Source organism: Aedes aegypti, chromosome 2 (assembly GCF_002204515.2).
Source record: "Aedes aegypti strain LVP_AGWG chromosome 2, AaegL5.0 Primary Assembly, whole genome shotgun sequence".
Lineage (NCBI taxonomy): Eukaryota > Metazoa > Arthropoda > Insecta > Diptera > Culicidae > Aedes > Aedes aegypti.
Window position 1 is genome coordinate 470917367 of NC_035108.1, and position 20966 is coordinate 470938332.

The 20966-nt window shown below is 39.0% G+C and overlaps 1 protein-coding gene across 9 annotated transcripts in view; it reads right to left on the minus strand.

The window, feature by feature from the left end:
- Nucleotides 1–3484: 3484 nt before the first annotated feature.
- LOC5567332 (apoptosis-resistant E3 ubiquitin protein ligase 1) overlaps nt 3485–20966 on the minus strand; it is a 227448-nt gene continuing 209966 nt past the window's right edge. For all 9 annotated transcript variants that reach the window (XM_021848339.1, XM_021848340.1, XM_021848347.1 and 6 more), the window contains 4 exons: nt 18044–18657; nt 17791–17985; nt 17659–17726; nt 3485–4939 (listed from right to left, as the gene is read on the minus strand). In XM_021848339.1, coding sequence (XP_021704031.1) covers nt 4837–4939; nt 17659–17726; nt 17791–17985; nt 18044–18657 — 980 coding nt within the window. In that variant the 3' untranslated portion in view covers nt 3485–4836. The remainder of the gene's footprint in view (nt 4940–17658; nt 17727–17790; nt 17986–18043; nt 18658–20966) is intronic.

Consider the following 20966-nt stretch of genomic DNA (forward strand, 5'->3'; position numbering starts at 1 on the left):
GGACGAGAACAGCTTTCCCGGGAAGCTCACAAGATTGATCAGAGCAACGATGGACGGTGTGCAAAACTGTGTGAAGATCTCGGGCGAACACTCCAGTTCGTTCGAGTCTCGGCGGGGACTACGACTTTCGTGCCTGTTGTTCAATATTGCGCTTGAAGGTGTTATGCGGAGAGCCGGACTTAACAGTCGAGGCACGATTTTCACGAGATCCGGACAATTTGTTTGCTTCGCGGACGACATGGATATTATTGGGAGAAAATTTGAAACGGTGGCAGATTTGTTCACCCGCCTAAAATGCGAAGCAACAAGAGTCGGGCTAATGGTGAATGCGTCGAAAACAAAGTACATACTGGTTGGCGGAACTGAGCGCGACAGAGCCCGCCTAGGAAGCAGTGTTACGATAGACGGAGATACCTTCGAGGTGGTGGACGAGTTCGTCTACCTCGGATCCTTGTTGACGGCTGACAACAATGTTAGTCGGGAAATACAAAGGCGCATCATCAGCGGAAGTCGTGCCTACTATGGGCTCCAGAAGAAACTGCGGTCAAGAAAGTTTCACCCCCGCACCAAATGCACGATGTGTGTGGTGCCCTGCATTATTAATATAACTTAATTGATATGTCACACTAGAAAATATGTGTAAACCTTGATATTGAAATGTAAACACCTTGACACAGAGGTTAGCATTAACACTAAAATGATTAGTTTTTGATCAGTGTATAGATATAGTAGCGTGGAGAGTTTGTGACGGATCCGTGTGGTGAGTGAACAACTACAACTGAGTGTCCGGTAATTCCGGAATCACAGTGTTCGACAGAATACGCGTGGACCGTGGTCAGGAGTATCACAATGTGCAAAACGCTCATAAGACCGGTAGACCTCTACGGGCATGAGACGTGGACGAGGAGGACTTGCAAGCTCTTGGGGTTTTCGAACGCCGAGTGCTAAGGACGATCTTCGGCGGCGTACAGGAGAACGGCGTGTGGCGGCGAAGGATGAACCACGAGCTCGCTCAACTCTACGGCGAACCCAGTATCGTGAAGGTAGCTAACGCTGGGCAGGGCATGTTGCAAGAATGCCGGACAACAACCCTGTAAAGATGGTGTTCGCTATGAATCCGGTCAGAACAAGAAGGCCTGGAGCGCAGCGAGCTAGGTGGATTGACCAGGTGCACCAGGATCTGGAGAGCGTGGGTCACAGTCGAGGATGGAGAGAAGCGGCCATGAACCGTGTGAATTGGCGAATTATTGTTGGCGAGGCTTTATCAAGATAATTGGTCGGTGTTCAGACAGACCAGACTAGATGATTTTTTGGTGTTCAAAAGATACGTTAAGGGCTCCATCAATTTTAATTTTCCCGATGTTATTTTGATAAAGATGTATCATCAAATAGATAAGTTACATTATTACAGCTAATGATGCCAATATTTCTACATTTCGAATGTCTGGGGTACGTTTTCCTGAAACCATCAAAAAGCACTTGGTTCAGTCTGTCTGAATACCGACCAATTGATGTAAAGCCAAATAAGTAAGTAAGCAAGTAAGTAATCAATAACCAAAATCACATGTTTGGCCAGTGCATGTAATTTAGCTGGAAGTCACAATAAACTTATTCACTATAAGTAAGAAAATGTATCCTACGGCGGAACTTTAGATGGAAAGCGTTTCTTAAATGGCCTGGCAATCGAAATTTACGCCTATTTTCTACATATACACAATTCGAGTTGACCAAGTTATGCTATACCCAATCTCAACTCCACGGTCGTACGAAAGCTTGACTTAATGAAGGTTCTGAACACTCACACAGGAAGTCATTTAATAAATATCAGCAGTTATATATAAAGAACGATGGCATTTTGAAAGGATAATAATTTCAACAATGCTTAATATTTCAATAATTGAGTAATAAAAGTATTTAGGAGGCATTTTTCCTGAACATATGATGTGTGATGAACATAACATATGAAAAACATGTCAAATTCCAGCCTGATATCCTGACAGTTTCATAGCATGTAAAACAGCTATTATTTTATTCCGAAACGATTCTGAAGAGTTCAGCATGGCCTTCTGATTTTTGCGATATTGATTTTAGAATAGCACAAACTAATGAAGGCCAATCCAGACTTCAAGTAGAAATTTTGTATAGTGCAATCATCAAAAGCTTAACCCTCTAATATCCAAATTTTTATTTTCGATTTAAGTATTATTTTTCGTTATCTAAAATCGTTCTAAACACGTTTTGGGCATTTATTTATTTTTATTCGCAAATTTTTAAATTTTGGTTTTTGATTTTTATAATTTTTATTTTTGAACATCCCTAGCTTTTTTCATTTTTTCTTGAAGCCTTTTCTAGTTGTTGATTTTTGGCAATAATAAAAATTTAAATTGTTACGGTATTTTTAAAAATATTAAATTTTTAATTTTTTTTTTCGGAGCGTATTTTATTTTCCGTGTAACTAACGGAAAAACAGGTTTGAAATGATTTTAATACCACCAGGCTCTTCGTTTGTGATAGGTTGATCGTAGAAAAATATAAAAGGTACGATTTTTTATATTACACGTTAAATGAAGTTCAGGCATTTGTAGGTTATATAAGAATGCAATTTTTCAAACAATTTCTAAAAATACTAAAAAGTTTCAAAAGTCATAAAAAACTTTTCTTATATGCGTGTTATGAGTCAAGGTAAAAGCCAAAAATAAAATCATTTTGATTTCCGAGCTACGAAAAAATACACAAAATTCCAAAGTGTACCCCGTCTAAAGGCGGGGTTGGGTATTAGAGGGTTAACAACATCCGAAAGATAGTATGAGAGCTTCAATTTTCAAAGCTCCTATAAATGTTGCATGCGATTTGGTAAATCATGCACTCTAATATTACGCTCCCGAGTAAGCTACTTATGCTGTGGTCTATGGATAATAAAAACTAACGTTTGCTAATCGGTGGTTATGCCTATTTCAACCCCCGCCTTAGAAAAAAAACTGTAAGGCAAAAAAAGAAAGCGTGAATCTCTGAATTTATAACTTAAGTCGAAATGCGCAATCAAATTAATGCATGAAATTTTTTTTGAGCAACAAATTTAAGCAGTCTTCAGCCCAGACTTTTTGATTCAAGTGAGAAAACACGATAATTGTTTTCAGTATTTCCGGAGATGCAGGATTTAAGCAGTAGAACTTGAACTACTTTAAGGGGCATTCATAAACCACATGGTCTTGGAGAGTGGAGGAAGCTGGGCAATCACCACAGTGCATACAAATTTGAATGAATTAGCAAGACTGAATTTTATTTGCTGTTGGTGAACACATTTTCAGCGCAGAATACTGTTTGATTCTCTAGATATGTAGTTTTAAAAAATATAAGTTATGACTTTGATTTCACTCTACCTTAAATAACGCTATAATTTCAAATCACGTTAAAAGACAAAAATAGTGTATCCATAGATGTATAGAATGTGATATTCACAATTTACAAACGAAACTACCGCTTCGAGCTTTGGTCTACGTAATGAGGAATTATTATTAGGATGACTATCGAGAAAACTTCATTGACTGTTTATCGGAGAAAATGTGGGCTCGAATGAATGCTTTGATTTGCCGTTCACTAACCGAATATTGACGTTTGTACCAATCATGGATTTGTTGGAATTGGCGCATTGTTCAATCGGCGACCCAAAGAGGTGTAAAGTAATTCGGTTGATGGTGGGTAACAATTTAGTTGGATTCTTATGGCGATAATATCTAATTGGTTATTTGCTATGCGGTACTATGTGGCGATATGCCTCGAACAAGTATACCTATTGGTTGACTAGCAAACGAAACGATTACAGATTACATTTGGACCTACGGTTTTGGTTTGTTTTCTAAAGTTTCACACAATCAGGTTTATTTTTTACTGGGATTCGTTTAATCTTGTGTTTCAAAATAGATCTTATTTCTTTTAACATGGAATGGTTCAAGTTAAATAATAGAAAGCCGTTTGTTGATACGTTTCGAGTGAGCTTGATTTTATGATGTAAGGGATTTAACGCTTAACCATCTACAAATCACATGTGTTTTACTCTTTTCCTTTTGGTTTACTCGCTTATACTTTTAAATGTAAATCTTTTGAACGTGGGTTTTCCCACGTGATATCAAATGGTTTCGAATTTGTAAATTCCTATATGTTTAAGGCGCGTTGTCCAAATTTGAATGAGATCGTTTTTATACTGGTATGTTTCTTCTTTTTACTACTAATATCCGTTCCGAATATTTCACTATTTCAAAACAACTTCTAAATCGCTAATTTAAAATACAAACGATGCGGTAGGCAAACCATTTGAGGCGACTCTCGTGTTCTAACTGATTTGGCACAAATGCTTGAAATTGATTCCCAAAAACGAAACTGTTTGGAATTTGTCTTTGATTTAAACACGTTTGGCACTTTATAAGAGAAGTTTGCCGTACTCTTCCTACCATTTATGCTATGTATTGAAAAGAGTCGCTGCCTATACGAAAAAGCGTTTTCTTAAGTTTGCCTTTTGTTTGAGTCTATATCGTTATGAAATGCAAAGCGATAACTACAGTTTTTGCAACGGTTTAGTTTTGGTAATAAAGGTAAATTAATTTATTTCATACCTTTCAGTGGATAACGAATTTTCCATTCCTCTGTTATATTATTTGAATTTCTATTAAATGCATTCCCGAAAAAGTTGTAAAATTCATAGAATTGACGTATATTCTTCTTGGTCAGCTAGAGAACTACTCTACTACATATAGCAAGGTTGTTTGCTTTGTGCTTTTTGTGTGTGTTTGTTGAGATTTCCGGTTCACTCGAGTTCACTTCCGGTTCGGCTTCGGCGCTCTAGACCATTCCGAAGCCTTCGGTGCCTTCGCTGATGGCAAACATGAGAGCCCGCTCGAACTGCTCGTAGCTCTCGTAGTCTGGCAGGCATAGTTGGTTAAAGCTGAAATGAGAAGTTAGCTCTGTTATCGGAGGTTATTTTTATCGGTTGAAAGTTCTTCATATAAGGCTTTCTTCAGCAGAGTTACAAACCGTATGACGAGTTACAAAAATTATATAACTAGCCAGACAGTTTGTAACACTGCTAGTAAAAATATATTGTATGGTGAATCAAAATGGTGTTATACAAGGGATAGGCAAAATGATTGCTTCCGGAAACATGAATTTTATAAATATTGAATTATGTTACCCATATTGATATGATTCCGTACATGTGTGGAATTGACCACTTCCATCGGAGTACTTTAAACCTACTATACAGTGGTCATGGCAGCCGGTGGTTCTGGAAATGCTTCCGGAATTATCACCTTCAAAAATCTTGAAGTTCTATGCCCATATTGATATGGTTTCGAACATCTTCCTAATTGGCCACTTCCCCCAGGGAATCTGGAACCTACTATAGAGTGATTAGTTCTATATTTGAAGATTGATGCCCATTTGGATAAAGCTCTAAATAATATTTACATGATTGATAATACAAACATGACTGATCATATTTTCCGGAACCAGTTTTACGGAAATGGTCATATTTCCGAAGATTTTCAACGAATCTTACTGCGTCCACCGGCATTCAACTTCCTATAAGTTTCTATGAAAATTGTTAACATCTAAGAACTTCACACCACAAAAAAAAACGAGCGATATAAAAAATGAAATTTGGACGTGACCTCGGAAAGTCCGGAACATCTCCGGTGTCCGGTGGCCAATATGCATAGCCAAACAAGTCCCGCAAGCTAGATCAAATTTGCCGTCGACTGTTTCTGGATGCATCAAATTTTTTTTTTTTTTTTTTTTTTTTTTTTTTTTTTTTTTTTTTTTTTTTTTTTTTTTTTTTTTTTTTTTTTTTTTTTTTTTTTGTATGGTATTCAGTTGGAGCTGCCTGACAGCTTAACTTGTCAAGGCTGAACCCTCGGTCTGGCTTTTGCCAAGTTTCCCCTCTACCAGGACCAATACTCAGACGGACTAGGCAATGGCGCCCACATGAACACTGTTTTTTTATTAGTATTGTGACGTGGTAGTTTTTGAAAAGTACCCATATTCCCTTGCTTCTGAGAAAAGGAAGCATTGTGAAAATCAGCAGCTCCATCAGAATTTGTTTGAAATAATAGTGTAGTAGTGTCATTACTAATACTGTCTAGTCGAAATGGTTTTGAATAATTTGTCATTCAAGTGCTATTCTGATTACTCCTGTCTTTTACGTAAGATTAGAGTCTTAAATGTCAATTTTCGTCAAGTCTTAACAAAATTAGGCTGTTTAGTAGTAGTTCTAGTTAATTTCGTTTTTTGTTGTTAAAAGTATTTATTGGTCATTACGTTCATATATCCTTAAAGAAAAAAGTCGCTTTCCTTGTCTGTTCAACAATTTTTCGAAACTAGCAAGTGAACCCTAATGATCGATCTCAGCGTTTTACTTTCCATAGTCATTTTTATAGTGAATATTGAAGAGTAAAGTTACCTTAGGCTTCTATTATAGTCTCCTACAAGATTCACTTTTCGGTGGCAAATGCAATGCTTCACAACGCCTACTTTCTACTTATAAATTTTGCGAAAATGAAGCTAGAATTAGATTATTTATACCGCTGTTACAAATGAGGTATTTCTTATTATGGTAATGTAAAAACCATATTAAAATAAGATTGTCGCCACTTATTTCTACTCAGTGAATCTACTAGTCATTTTCCTAAGAGTTCCTAAGTATTCCCTACGTCGTATATGATAACGATGTATCTAGCTAGCTAATAGTAAGAGTGGCTACGGATCATTCTGGTTAGCAAAAGGCAAACTGAACGTCACCAATAGTATTAATGTCCACTTCGAATAGATTAATTATTTGAAATGGGCATCAATTCTATCGATGACGCAGAATGTCCGTTGGATCACATCCGAGATATTAGTGCGTCTATGCCATATGAATTATGACGCGGCTTTTAGCAAAAATGCCAAAATGTGATACCACCACTACAGGTTACGCCTTTGGTTTCCATCATATGGGCTAATGGATTATGCCCTCCCATCGCGGCAAGGTCGCATAACCAAGGGGAGGGTGTTTCTGGATGCATCAAATTACATGATTTTTTTTATAAAGCTATAAGCATTTAAAATTAGGCAAAATTTTGCCTATCTCAATCTGAGGGATGCGAAGTGGAAATCAACAAGCAGCCAGGCTGCTGTCAATCATAAATTTTCGTAAAAATGATCTGAGTGTGCCGTGAAATGCACGGTCATGATTTCGACACACTAAAAACAATATATAATTTATGTAACACAAAGACCACCAACTGTTAAGAAAAGTTGTACTTGGTCTAAATTACGCATGAGTATTTTCCATTTTTTCTGAAATGTGTTTCTAACTAACATACGGCTGGCAACTTTCTGATTTAGTATATTTATTGGATTAATTGTCTACACCGAAATGTTGAAGTTTTGTGTGAAGTATTTTAAGGATGTTCTTTAACTGTGGTTTCCTGCGAGACAACCAAACAAACAACGGTTAGCACCTGGGAGGGAGAAAACGATACAAAATTTCTGTACGTTATAGTGAGCCGGGATTGCGCTGTCACGAACTGTCACAGTGAGTCCAGATCTCACACATTGGACTAACATGGAAAAAGCGCGTAACTGTAAATGTAATGCCACGTGAGCACCTTTCAATCTGATTGAATCTGGTTGAATATAAAGCATTGAAAAACGCATCGTTTTACTTTTTCAAAAGAAAATGAATTTTTAGTGCATAGAAAACTGTGGCCTTTTTTTCATGTTTGTCAGGAAAGATCGAAAGTACACAACTAAAGAAAACTAGCGATTTTCCCCAAGCCTGTCTTGATTTTTTATGGCAAGCTGGAGTTATCTTGCAGTTCAAACAAACGTTGTCTTATATTTCGTGTACACACGAAATATAAGACAACGTTTGTTTGAACTGCAAGATAACTACAGATACTACAGTATCTGTGCCTCCCTCCCAGGTTAGCACTCGTGGAAAGTATTTATAACAAAAGGTCGAAAGGACAGAAGGTCGAAAGACAAAAGGTCGAAGAACAAAAAAGGATGGACAAAAAGACGAAAATCTATTTTCAAAGAAGGAAAAAATTTCCCACCGTGCAAATCATTTTCGACGTTTTGTCTTTCGACCTTTTGTCCATAAACCATAAAATTTTTGTTTTACGAAATGGATACTAGGAGAAATACGAAAAGATTTTTTCAGTGCAACAATATATAAGATGTGTGCACCATTATCTATTATTACTCAACTGGTCGAGATTGAGTAACTAGTAGTTTACGTAAATTCGTTCATCACGTTAATTGATTTTTTTAACGTGAATGGAATTCAAGCCCGCTAAACTAACTAGTGATATTTCAAGTAACTAGTAACGAGTAACTAAGGTAACTACAGTTAACTCTCCCTTACTCGATATTCCATATCTCAATATCGAGTTAGAGAACCATACTAAAAGTTGGTTTTCATGGCTAACTCGATGGTCCCTTGGATCGCAGTTGCACTAGTTTTGTGTTCTATAACTCGATACCTCCCTAACTCGATGGTCCCTTCAATATCGAGTTAGGAAGAGATGACTGTAGTGATATTTCGAAGGTTTATGAACAATACTTATACTCACATAGCCTCAAGAAAATATAGATTTGAGTTCAAAGACTATCCAAGGTTATCAAAGTAAGCTTGCATATTTCAGATGTCACCCGTCGACGCCCATAGTAATCCAGTCACATAGAGTCGATAAACTCGAGTGACAGAGCCAAGTCGAGCGAAATTTTTGGTCGACAGTGACTCCAGTCGAGTCGTTTTTGATCGACTCGACTTATGAAATAGGGCCCTCAATAACCGAAATATAATGTAAATGGAAATCACCTAAGAAGACGTTTAGATGTACCCTCTATTGTCTTAAAAACGACTTGGTAACGATTTGGAACATTCTCAACTGGATTAATATATTGAATCCATTTTTGATCAGTAAGTAGTTTAGAATCAACCTTACTTACTTATGGTATGCGACAACTGAATTGTGTAAAAATATCATACTGTCAACTCCTCACAGGTGGATATTTAGGGGTCTATTTTGTGAATCGAGCAGATTCGAGTGACTCGTCTGTAAAAAGTGTCGATCAAAGTAAGCAGGCATATTTCAGATGTCACCCGTCAACGCACATAGTAATCCAGTCACATAGAGTGACAACTGTCGAGGAACTCGAGTGACAGAGCCGTGTCAAGCATTTTTTTTTTTTGGTCAACAATGACTCCAGTCAAGTCATTTTGATCGACTCGACTTATAAAATAGGGCCCTTAATATCTGGATAATTGAATTATAGAATCATAGTATAAGTTGATCTCCATGGCTACCTAGATGGTGTCAAAACTACAGTTGCACTAATATTGTGTTTTTTTTTATTAGATAACTCCATACCTCTATGATGCTTTTAGTTTGAGTTATTTGAAGTTGACTGTATTTTTTTCCTAAAAAGTGCAACCTTCATATTTTTCCTGTGTTTTTTTTCGAAAAATTATTTCCAAGTATTTCTTTTGGTGTTTCTTAAAAAGACTTCCTCTAGGGTCTAGGAATTTGAGGAAACCTTCAAAAATTTCACAAGAAATTCTTCTAAGGTTGTTTTTGTAGACTCTCAGCTATACATTAGCTATTTTATTTAGGACCCCTTCTGTTAAAATTTCCTACAAATTCTTCATGAGATGATCGATGGCAATATTCAAGACTTTACGGCATGTATTTAAAAAAAATACTTATGATATCTCTTTACATTCATCTAGATATTGTTCAAGAATTTATTTAGAGAATATTTTTCTGAATTTCTCCCATTAATTTATTAAGACATTATGCCAAAGATTTACTTTGATAATACATTAAATATTTTTTCCGAATGTTTTTTTTTACAATCTTGTGTCTTTAGGATGGATTGAAAAGCTATCCAAAGCAATTTCTTTAAAACGATTCTCGACGAAATGTGTTCACGGTTTTCTAGAAAATTCTGTCAATTGAAACTACTGAGAACACCTTCGATAATTCGTTCAAATATTCTTCTAGGAGCTACAACCCAGAATTTCTTAGGAATTTCTAAAAAAAAACTGGAATGAAATTTAATTGAATTCTTTTAAGTCGATAATTTTTTTTTCAATAAACTACTGGAGAGCTTCACATTAAATCTCCAATAAAATAATTAATTTTCAAAATTGTTGTAATTTTAGAAGGTTGACAAAGAAAAATTAAAGAGTTTCTACAGAAATCTTTGGAATAGTGTCAGACACTAATTATATCCAAAGTTAAGCTCTTGCCCCTAGGAAAGAAATATATACGATGATTTTTATTGTATTTCTTGTAGAATAGGGTCCTAAAATGTTTATTGAAATCTTGTTTTTATTTAATCACACAAAAAATCATGTTAAAGCAAATAACGGCTATATCATATTTAAACTTCAATTTAAAAATTGGGTCCATAAATTAACCTTGACACTTTTGATCGACAAAAACACCACAGGGGTTTTAGTTTTAGCACTGGGGTTGTTCTTATCTGACATTTCGGAAGGGACACGGAAAACAAAATACACCCAAAAATTTGAGTTTAAGGACCCTATTATGAAATTTTTATATTCCGTATAAAATCTGCTCAAGAAATCTCAAAGGAATCCTCCATGGAGTATCAATTACAAGAATACGTGAATAAATATTTGAAGGATTTTCTGAATAATTTCAAAAATGTGTTCTTTTAAGATATTCTAGATTAATCTTCTATATTAACTCTGATTGTTGTTAAAACGCATAAGAATATTGAAGGTTCTACAGTCCTTTTTCGTCAAGAAGAGCCAATAAATGTTTAACATTATACGTTGCTCGGCGATCAACTCCCATTGATAGTAATCTTAGTTTTGTCCAAATATTTTTCAGAAATCCTTAGCATTCACAAGTGACCAATGATAATTATAGAATTTTTATTATTATGCAAACTGTTTGGTTTCGGTCATCATTATTTCCTCTGATGATTCTCCGAAAATATATTTGAACATTTAAATAAACCTATTAAACGGGGATATATAACAGGAGTTTTCGGAGACGTGACTCCAGTATTACATTAACATTTGGATTAGGATTAGAGATTTGGATGAAGCTATAGTTTCCTTTCATAAACCTCTATAATTATCGCAATTAAACGTATTTCTCAGTGATTCAGAAATATTCTCGGAATTTTGTATTGAAAAAAAAAAATCCACGTAGAGCCACAAGGTGAGAAGGGGCTGAAAAGTCAGAAAAAAATGACCACGGTGTAGGGATTGAAAGGGGTACTATAGAAGATATCAAATAGGCAGAAGGGCCAATAACAATGAAAACCTAAGCAAACGGGAAAAGGCGAATGACACGTCAGTCTTGTAAAGTGTTTCGAGCGATGAAGTTCGATGGAATTGCTTCTCTTGGAATTCGGCTGATTGAGCCATTAGTTTTGAATGTGCCGGTTCCTCCTTCCATATACCACACACGGATTTATGGACGACCCCTTATGGAAACCTTTTGATTTTGATAATATTTTACAGATTGCCCTCTCAAAATATCAAAGTTTAGCCAACAACTTTGAAGTGGGGAGACAAATAGCCAAAATCGAATTTCAATCGCCCTTATTGACGTATAAGCCGTAGGAAGTTTCATTTTGAGTGCACTTCTATAGATATGGACAAAACACTTTTATATGTTTTAAAGGGGGTGACCACAGACTTTTGTACGTCTTGAAATGTCTCTAAAAAAATACTCGAATACTTCTTGGAAGAATCAACAGACGGGGATTTGAAGGTATTTCTAGAAGGAGAGGTATCTTCTGATGAGCCTTGGAGAAATTCTTCTGCAAAATTCAGAAGAAAACTTTGAAAAAAACTGTTGAGTTAATCCTGCAAAGTTCAACTATCGTGTGGAGCTCAAATAGTTGTGAAATATATTCTTGAGACAATTTCAAGACCACTCATAAGACTTCATAAGGTCTTCATGACCATTATCTGACGGATTGACTTAAGAGACATTTACAGTGGTGTTAGTAATAATAATAGTAAAGCCGTGTAGTAGTAGTGAAAGCCGATTTCCACGGCTGTAAGATATATCATATCTTGCTCGGCCCGCAATGGGGCATATTGCTCATAAATGAGGAATTGCTGGAAAATTTATATTTCAGTGAATTTCCACACTTTTTGGTAATTCTAACTAATGACACTCATTCATTAGTTCCATCGTTGAAGTTTCACTATTGGGTGCATTGATTTTGTTGCCATTTTACTAAAAAAAAAAATGCATAGTGAGACAGTCTAATGAATAGTAAGGGTTTTCAGTTGTTTTTAGTTTTACATTGAATCTGATTCGAATCTGAATATCGCAGAGGGCTTTATTGCCCGGGTGATGCGTATAACACCGAGTTACCCTAAATCTGCAAAAATGATAACAATGTGATAGTTGTGTAACATTAGGCCACACAAACTATGTTCATTTTTCGTTCTGAAGGATAAATTCGAAACAGTTTTAAAAGTTTGTCTTTGGTAATTTGAAATGTGCCTTTTTTCTCCGATAGATTATGGTAGTTTAGGCTTAATTAGACTGGTAGATCAGATAGGAATTCTTTCAAGAAGTTTGATCATCATTCTGCTAGAAATGTTTTCGCTAAAACAGCAAAAAGTTCTTCAATAGGCACAACAAACGCCAATAGTAAACGCTCTATTTGACATGTACGGATTATGACTTTCTGACAAACGTGCATGTGGTGTTTGAAAGTTGGGCGCGGTACTACGTCGAACACCTGAACAATGCAGATGACTCAGACAGAGACAATGTCAACCGCGGTGATAACAACTTTATGAATGCCGTGTAAAATTCTAGCAAATTCCTAGATGAAGAGTGTTAAAAGCGGCATTCTACAACTCAAGAACAACCATCAAGTTGGAGATACGAATCAACAGTTAGCGCTCAACTTCCGAGCCGATCAGTCGATTTTCTCGAAGGAGCGAATTTCGGAAGTCGTTCACAGACTACTTAAAAACGTTTTTTGTCGATCGTCTTCAACGACACTTCAAGTATCGAGTTTGCAACAACCGCGTCGTAGTTTTCCGCGATGCCGCGCCGCGAAAATACGTTTCGCGTTGATTATTCGCAGTTCCCGAAGCATCTTACCCACGATGAAATCCATAAATTCATCGAGAAAGAGCTCGGGCTCACTCGCGAAAACGTGCTTCTACTCCAGCCGAGCAGACGACTAGGTTGCACCTTCGTGGAGGTCAGCAACCTCGATCTCGCTGAGAGGATCGTTCAAGAGCACGATAACAAGCACGAATTCGTGTTTGATGGAAAAGCGTACAAGCTGCGAATTTCGATGGAGGATGGAGCTGTCGAGGTGCGCCTGTTTGATCTTTCCAACGCGATCACCAACAGCCAAATCTCCGAGTTTCTCACCGAATACGGTGACGTTCTCAACATTCGGGACCTTCTGTGGGACGAACGTTCCGCCTTCGGCGGCGTCAAGACCGGTGTACGCATTGCTCGGATGGTGGTGAAGAAAAACATCCCTTCTCTCGTCACGATTCGTGGGGAGGACACGGCAATTGGTTACAGGGGGCAGCGGCAGACGTGCCTCCACTGCCATGAGTTTGTACATGTTGGAATCCCATGTGTGCAAAACAAAAAACTGCTCGTGCAGAAGCTCGCAGCAGATCAATCATATGCCAACGTCGCGAAGCAGCCAGCACTGGCAAAAAAACCGGCGAAGCCGAACATAACAAAGCCCAAACCAACAGAATCCCAAATTCAACCCAACGTGTCCGGCCAACTGAGTGCCAAACCGAAAGAAACCCGACTCCCAGCAACACAGCGAACAAATGTGATGGCGCCCCCCGCTTCGAAGCCCACCGGAGCGCCTTTCGTTAACCAAGCCGCGCCGAGTGCAATCACGCTCAGCGATTTCGTTACAACTCGTAAACCCGATGGTAACGAAACGGATAGCTCGCAAACATCACATCGATCAGACAGCAGCCGACGTCTGCGTAGCAGAAGATCGCCTCCGGGCAAGAAAATGCGACACAGTGAAGAAACTACCAACAATCACGGCCGAGTATCCGGAGATGAAATGCATCAGTAATGGAATACACCAGCGTAAATATCGGCACCATCAACATCAACACCATCACCAACCCAACCAAAATCAACGCTCTCCGCACATTCATTCGCACGGTCGATCTCGACATCGTTTTTCTTCAGGAGGTGGAGAATGAACAGCTGAGCCTGCCTGGATTTAACGTAGTCTGCAATGTAGATCACGCTAGGAGAGGGACAGCAATTGCCCTAAGAGAGCACATCAAATTCTCGCATATCGAAAAGAGCCTGGATGGAAGACTGCTTGCTCTGCGTGTACACAATACAACCCTATGTAATGTGTATGCCCCGTCGGGTTCTGTTCTCCGCGCCGAGCGGGAGCGCTTCTTCAACAACACCATAAGCTACTACCTACGACATAGTACCGATCATATCATCGTAGGAGGCGACTTCAACTGCGTGATTCGGCAATGCGATGCTACGGGATCCAACTCGAGTCCCGCACTTCAAGCAACTGTACAACAGCTTCGATTGAAGGATGTGTGGCAGCAATTACGATCGCGAGAGACTGGCTATACATATATTACACACAACTCTTCGTCTAGGCTCGACCGAATATATGTCAGCGAGAGCCTCCGAGAGCATCTGAGAACAGCACATATCCATGTCTGCTGCTTTTCGGACCACAAAGCGCTCGTCACAAGAATATGCATTCCCCTCCCCGACAGAGCTCATGGTCGTGGCTTTTGGTCTCTGCGTCCCCACCTCCTATCCACCGAAAACATCAACGAACTGCAAACCCGATGGCAATATTGGACCCGCCAACGCCGCTATTACCCATCATGGATGGAATGGTGGCTATCATGCGCGAAGCCCAAAATCAAATCGTTCTTCCGATGGAAATCGAAGCTCTCTTTTGATATTTTTCATCAGCAACAGCAGCGTCTCTACGAGCAGCTACGACAAGCGTACGATGGATACTATAACAACCGAACCATGCTAATTACCATCAACCGAGTGAAAGCGGAGTTACTCTCCCATCAGCGACGTTTCTCTGAGATGTTTGTCCGAATAAATGAAACATTCGTTGCGGGCGAACCCTTATCCACATACCAACTGGGAGAACGAACGAGACGGAAAACTACAATCGAGCAGCTGCGAAACGAACGGAACGAGGTAATCGACAATTCGGATCAAATCCGAGATCACATGGTTCAATATTTCACCGAGCTCTATGCACGCGAAACGGTAGAGGTGGAACCAGAAGGGGGTACTTTTCAATGTGCGAGAGTTATTCCCGAGCACGACGCTGCAAACGAAGCATGTATGGATGACATCACGACAAGCGAAATTCTTTCTGCAATACGAACCAGCGCATCGAAGAAATCTCCGGGTCCGGACGGGCTCCCAAAAGAGCTCTACCTAGCCACCTTCGATGTGATCCACCGCGAGCTGAATTTGGTTTTAAACGAAGCCATCAGATCCAACTTTCCAACACAGTTTGTAGACGGGGTAATAGTGTTAGTGAAAAAACGAAATGCGGGCGACACGGCTCGTTCTTTCCGCCCGATTAGCCTAGTCAACTTTGACTATAAAATTATGTCTCGAATTTTGAAACGGCGGCTTGAAAATGTGTTGCGTATCCACATCGTATTAACAAGCTCGCAAAAATGCTCAAATGCCGGCAGAAATATCTTTCAAGCCACACTTGCTTTGAAAGATAGAATCGCCCAATTGAAAGCCAATAGAAGAACTGCTAAGCTAATTGGGTTCGATTTAGATCATGCTTTCGATCGCGTTGACCATGGCTTTCTGTTCAAAACAATGCGATCATTGGGCATCAATACAGCGCTGGTCGATCTTTTATCCAGCATATCAACAGCCTTCTCGTCTCGCCTATTAATCAACGGGCATCTATCGGCACCTTTTCCTATCAATCGATCGGTGCGCCAAGGAGACCCGCTCTCTATGCACCTGTTCGTTTTGTACCTACATCCCCTTCTACAAAAACTACAACAAGTGTGTGGTCGAGATTTGGTAGTCGCATACGCAGATGATATTAGTGCTATTGTTACCAGCGTGGAACAGTTGGATGAAATGCGAAACTTGTTCAGAAGCTTCGGACGATTTTCTGGAGCCCGTCTGAATGAAGACAAAACAACTTCAATTGATGTAGGTATACCAAATAATCCGTTGACTGTTCCGTGGCTACACACTGGAGCAACGATAAAAATTCTTGGTGTAATGTTTTCCAACTCCGTGCGCGAAATGAATGCGCTCAACTGGGACAATCTTGTGAGCAATTTTTGTCGCCAAGTATGGTTGCATTCGCTGCGCAGCTTAACGCTGCAGCAAAAAGTAACCTTATTGAACACCTTTCTCACCTCTAAAATATGGTACATTAGTGCAAATTTTGTCCCATCAGCAGCACACCTGGCGAAAATAACGTCGACAATGCGAAGGTTCCTATTCCGGGGAATTGTAGCCACTGTTCCCATGCAACAACTGGCGCGCTGCAGAGACCATGGCGGTTTGAAATTGCAGCTCCCAGCCTTCAAGTGCAAAGCCTTATTGATAAACCGTCATATCCATGAGATCGACTCCCTTCCTTACTTTCGTTCCCTTATCAATCAAATCAACCCTTCCCAAACAAACTCTATTACCGACCTTCCTTGCCTAAAACAAATCCTTAGTAACTTCCAAAGCCTCCCCTTCCAAATCCGCCAACATCCTTCCGCCGATCTTATCCACCGCTTTTTTATCGAGAGAACGGAGCGACCAAAAGTAGAGCTGGAAAACGAAAACGTAAACTGGACACGAGTATGGAAAAATATTTCAGCTCGTCATCTCTCATCAGCTGAAAGAAGTACTCTCTACCTATGGGTCAACCAAAAAGTGGCACACCGACGTATTTTGTTCCGGATGAGGCGGTCCGACGGCGAACAGTGTCTATACTGTACGACGGTAGTAGAAACCATTAGACACAAATTTTTCGATTGCCCCAGAGTGCGAACGGCATACGGACTGTTACAACAGAAACTGTCGGAAATCCAAATAGGACGGCGTTTAGATTGCAACGAATTGTTAATAGCAACACTTGATCGCATGACGGAAAGAACTAGAACGTTAATATTGAAGCATCTGGTAATTTATATCACCTTCATTGAAAGTAGCAATGGTAGGATTGATGTAGAAGAATTGAAATTTGCTTTTGAAGTCGCTGTTTAAATCATTATAATTATAATTTTTACTAAACAAATTCGACAAATAAACGTTATTTTACAAAAAAAAAAAAAAAATCAACATATATCTAAGAAAGTTGGTGTTCCGATTGAATGCAGAAACGTAATATAACACTTATGTGAATGAACTATTCACTCATATTCAATGCTACATTGTTTCCCACTGAATCAGTGATCTGCTACTACAAATTGTACATTGAACAATACTCATGTTGACCTGCCAGTCGATATCATAGTTGTAACTTTGATCAGAACAATCAAATGATAGAGACTTAGGATTAGCTAACCATTTTGAATATGCTGAATATGCTGAAGATTCTCATATTTCATGTTACAAAACAACTTACCATGTATGTGCCGTTGGTAAGTTTCCAAACGTTGGGGCTGCAGTTATCTGGAATCGTGGGTTCAGTTCCTGTCGTGGATTAAACACTTTCATTGGGAATTTCATTTCAAAATGAATTATACGTTATATTTACCTGGAAACCTCCGGGTGGCAACTGTGAGCAGCCGGTTGTGAACTGCAGCAGTCGCGCCATTTCCGTCTGTGAAAAATTTCCCACCGCTGCCCAGAACCATCCCAGCACTCTTCGGAACTCTGGCGAACCTCCGTTCACTATGTGGTTCGCTCGGAAGTCGGCAATCGAGTACTCACCGGTTCCACATAACAAAAGCTGGAATTAAAATAAATTCTAAACAATTTTAAAAATCATCGAAATTTATGAGATTCACCTCCAATTCATTCTCATCGAATATGCTCAGCAAATTATCCGGAATGACTCCATTCAACCCCTTCAGGAAGCTATCGATCTCCTCTCGCACGTTGTTGCACAGTCGCTGCTGTGCCAAGGCATCCAAATATTGGTTCTTGGTCGCATTCGTGACTCTTATTTTGGCTCCATTCGGAATGAGTTCAATGGTTTTCACCAACTGACCACTCGTGTCGTATATCTCCTCGACGAAGTACAGTTCGAGATTCTCGCTGGTGTCCAGATCCGTGTCCAGGATGTACTTGATCTTGGACAGATACAGGTCCGGATCGTCCTGCTCGAAATACTTGTAGTGCACCCGGAGGCCAATCAACTGCGCCAGAAACGAACGGGAAAACCTCGCCCGCACCAGTTGCCGATAAGTTCCCCCTAGGGCACTCTCGTACAGACACTTGCCGACGACCTTGCCGGCGAACTCGAAGTGTTTTAATTTGAGATGTGGCGGTCGATTGGGGTTTGGATGCACCAATGCTTGTCTTTTGTCATGGAATGTACAGAATAGGCCACCGCGAGGGTCGAACAGTGCGCTGCAAATTAGTTCGAACCATTCGCGTCGAAGTCCACCCCAGTCGATTCCTGCAAGATATAGAGCGATGTCTTTAGAACCGTTTATTGGAATCATGACTCTAATCTTTACGTCCCCGTACATGGAGAAGACGGTTTTAAATACCGTCGTAAGAGGTGAAAGTGGGTCAAAAAGGCCACACTACAGTAGGCAAGCGTAGCAAATCACAGTCAGCGGAGCCAGTGAAACTCACGCGTATCGCTGCTGTAGGCAAAATGCCTTGAAAATAGCAAAACACCCGTTGCAACCCGTGTAGGGATAGTGAAAGGCAAGGAATAAGATATAATTCAAATTTGAAGGAATGATACTAATTCTGATCGTAGTAGGCAGTCGTTTCTGAGTAAGAAAAGCAGAAGTCAGTTTGTTGGTGTGTTTTGGAGAAAATAAACGTGTTTCAGTGAAACGAGTGAAAATTAGAGTTTTTGAAATAACAATTATTACCGAAATTATGTGAAGAATGGTCTCGAGAAAAAGACAATTCACTACATGGCGCAGCTGCTCTCTAAATAAATAATGTATCAAGAAGAGCGGGTGGATAAATCGTTTGCATAGTTTTCATCACTCGGTGTGCATTATCTCAACAAGTGTTCAGAATCGCCTCACCGGACACTTTATGCTGCTACTTTCTCTGAACTGGAAGTGAATTATGAGTTTGGAAAGAAATAGTGCAACAATCTTAATTCTGAAAGTGCAGAAACGTGTGGATTTTGATTTTTACGGAGTCCTAAAATGAATACGCGTCGGTAACAAAACGACCAAGAGGTGATCGTTGCATAGCAACCATTGATACATAATGATTCGAAGTCTAAGGTAGGTGACATGCAGTGCGTTGAATGTATGGAGATGCAGGACAAAATTCAAATCTAGAAGATAAAGCCATATCATTACCTAGTATGGAAAGGAAAGTTATTTTTGGTCAAAAGACCTGTAATTTGCATAAATGATGTATGATGCACACATAATCGCAAAACTGTCTCAAGCGCTAATTTAATTATTTCCATGAAAAATCTTACGAATTGTGCTTAATTTATTACGGTTCTTTCGAAAATTTTCCGTTCTGCGGTAGCCGCCAAGTTCTACCGCAGCTGTCAAAGTTCTACCGCAGGCTTGAAAATCATTGTATCATTGAACGGAGCCATCTAATCGAAGTGTGCTAGTAGAGTGTAAAGCTTTGAAATACAGCAGAAAACAACAGTCATTAGCGTGGTTTCCAAAGTATCATCGCAGCCGATCGATGATGCTTTGTGCAAATCACATTTTTAAACGCACAATAATCAGTAAATAAAGTTTATTAAATCTGACAATAAATCTGTGAATTAATCATTTGAAGAAATAAAAAGACAGATAATCACTACTAAGTACCCTGCTGGATATTGTATAAGCCATGGAATAATCTAGTCCACAATATTTTGAAGAGTCTATCTCAGAAATTTTGGAACCTGTGAAAATAATGTCCATGATTTTATAAAAAACATACTTCGAATTTTGTCTGGACAGTATATAACCTAGTATTTTTAGAAGAACCCGGAATGTCTAAAAATCTGATCAAGCTTTTACGAAGATATTGGCCAGAATGTCCAGGATTTGACAAGAATCGTGTGAAACGGATACGGAAGTGGATACGAGTAACTGACCCTGAAGAAGACTGCAAATGGTAGTCGAAATACGCGTATCTGTCAAAGATAAGCATTTAGGAGCGGAATTAAAAGGTACACGGTACTCCATCTACTTTTAAGTTTCTCTATTGAGATTCTGCTCAGAGGATTCGAAAATTAATAAGAGAAGAAACGTGTGTAAGATTTCTTCAGAAACTCACCCAATAAACATTACAAAATGCTACTTAGTAATCCAGAACGATAACCAGTATTTTGAAAGGAATCTGTCAAAAATTCTATTATAAATTTGTTCAAAATCATACATAAAAGTCTATAATCTTGCAAACGATTTCAGAAAATTACGTATTGTATTCATTGAAAATTCTGTCTAGAAGTATATGGAAGCCAGGTGAAGATTTTGTGAGAATCCTGCCAATGTTATCGGTGAAATTACGTCAAGAATTCCTCAAAATCCGTGTTTAAGATTCTGCGAAAAGCCTGTTTTTTAATAATCCTGTCATGGATTCTGCATGAATCACACCCAGGTGTTAGTATTTTTTCCAGGATTCTGTGAGAATTTGAGCCTATGATGCAGTGAAATGATCGATGAAAATTTAGACTTCTGTCAATAAGTTTTGCTTGGGCTTGTTTTGAATGCCGAAGGAAGTCTGAAACATTCTTGGAGCGTCCAAAATTTGAGAAGGTTAACGAAAAGGAAACAAAGT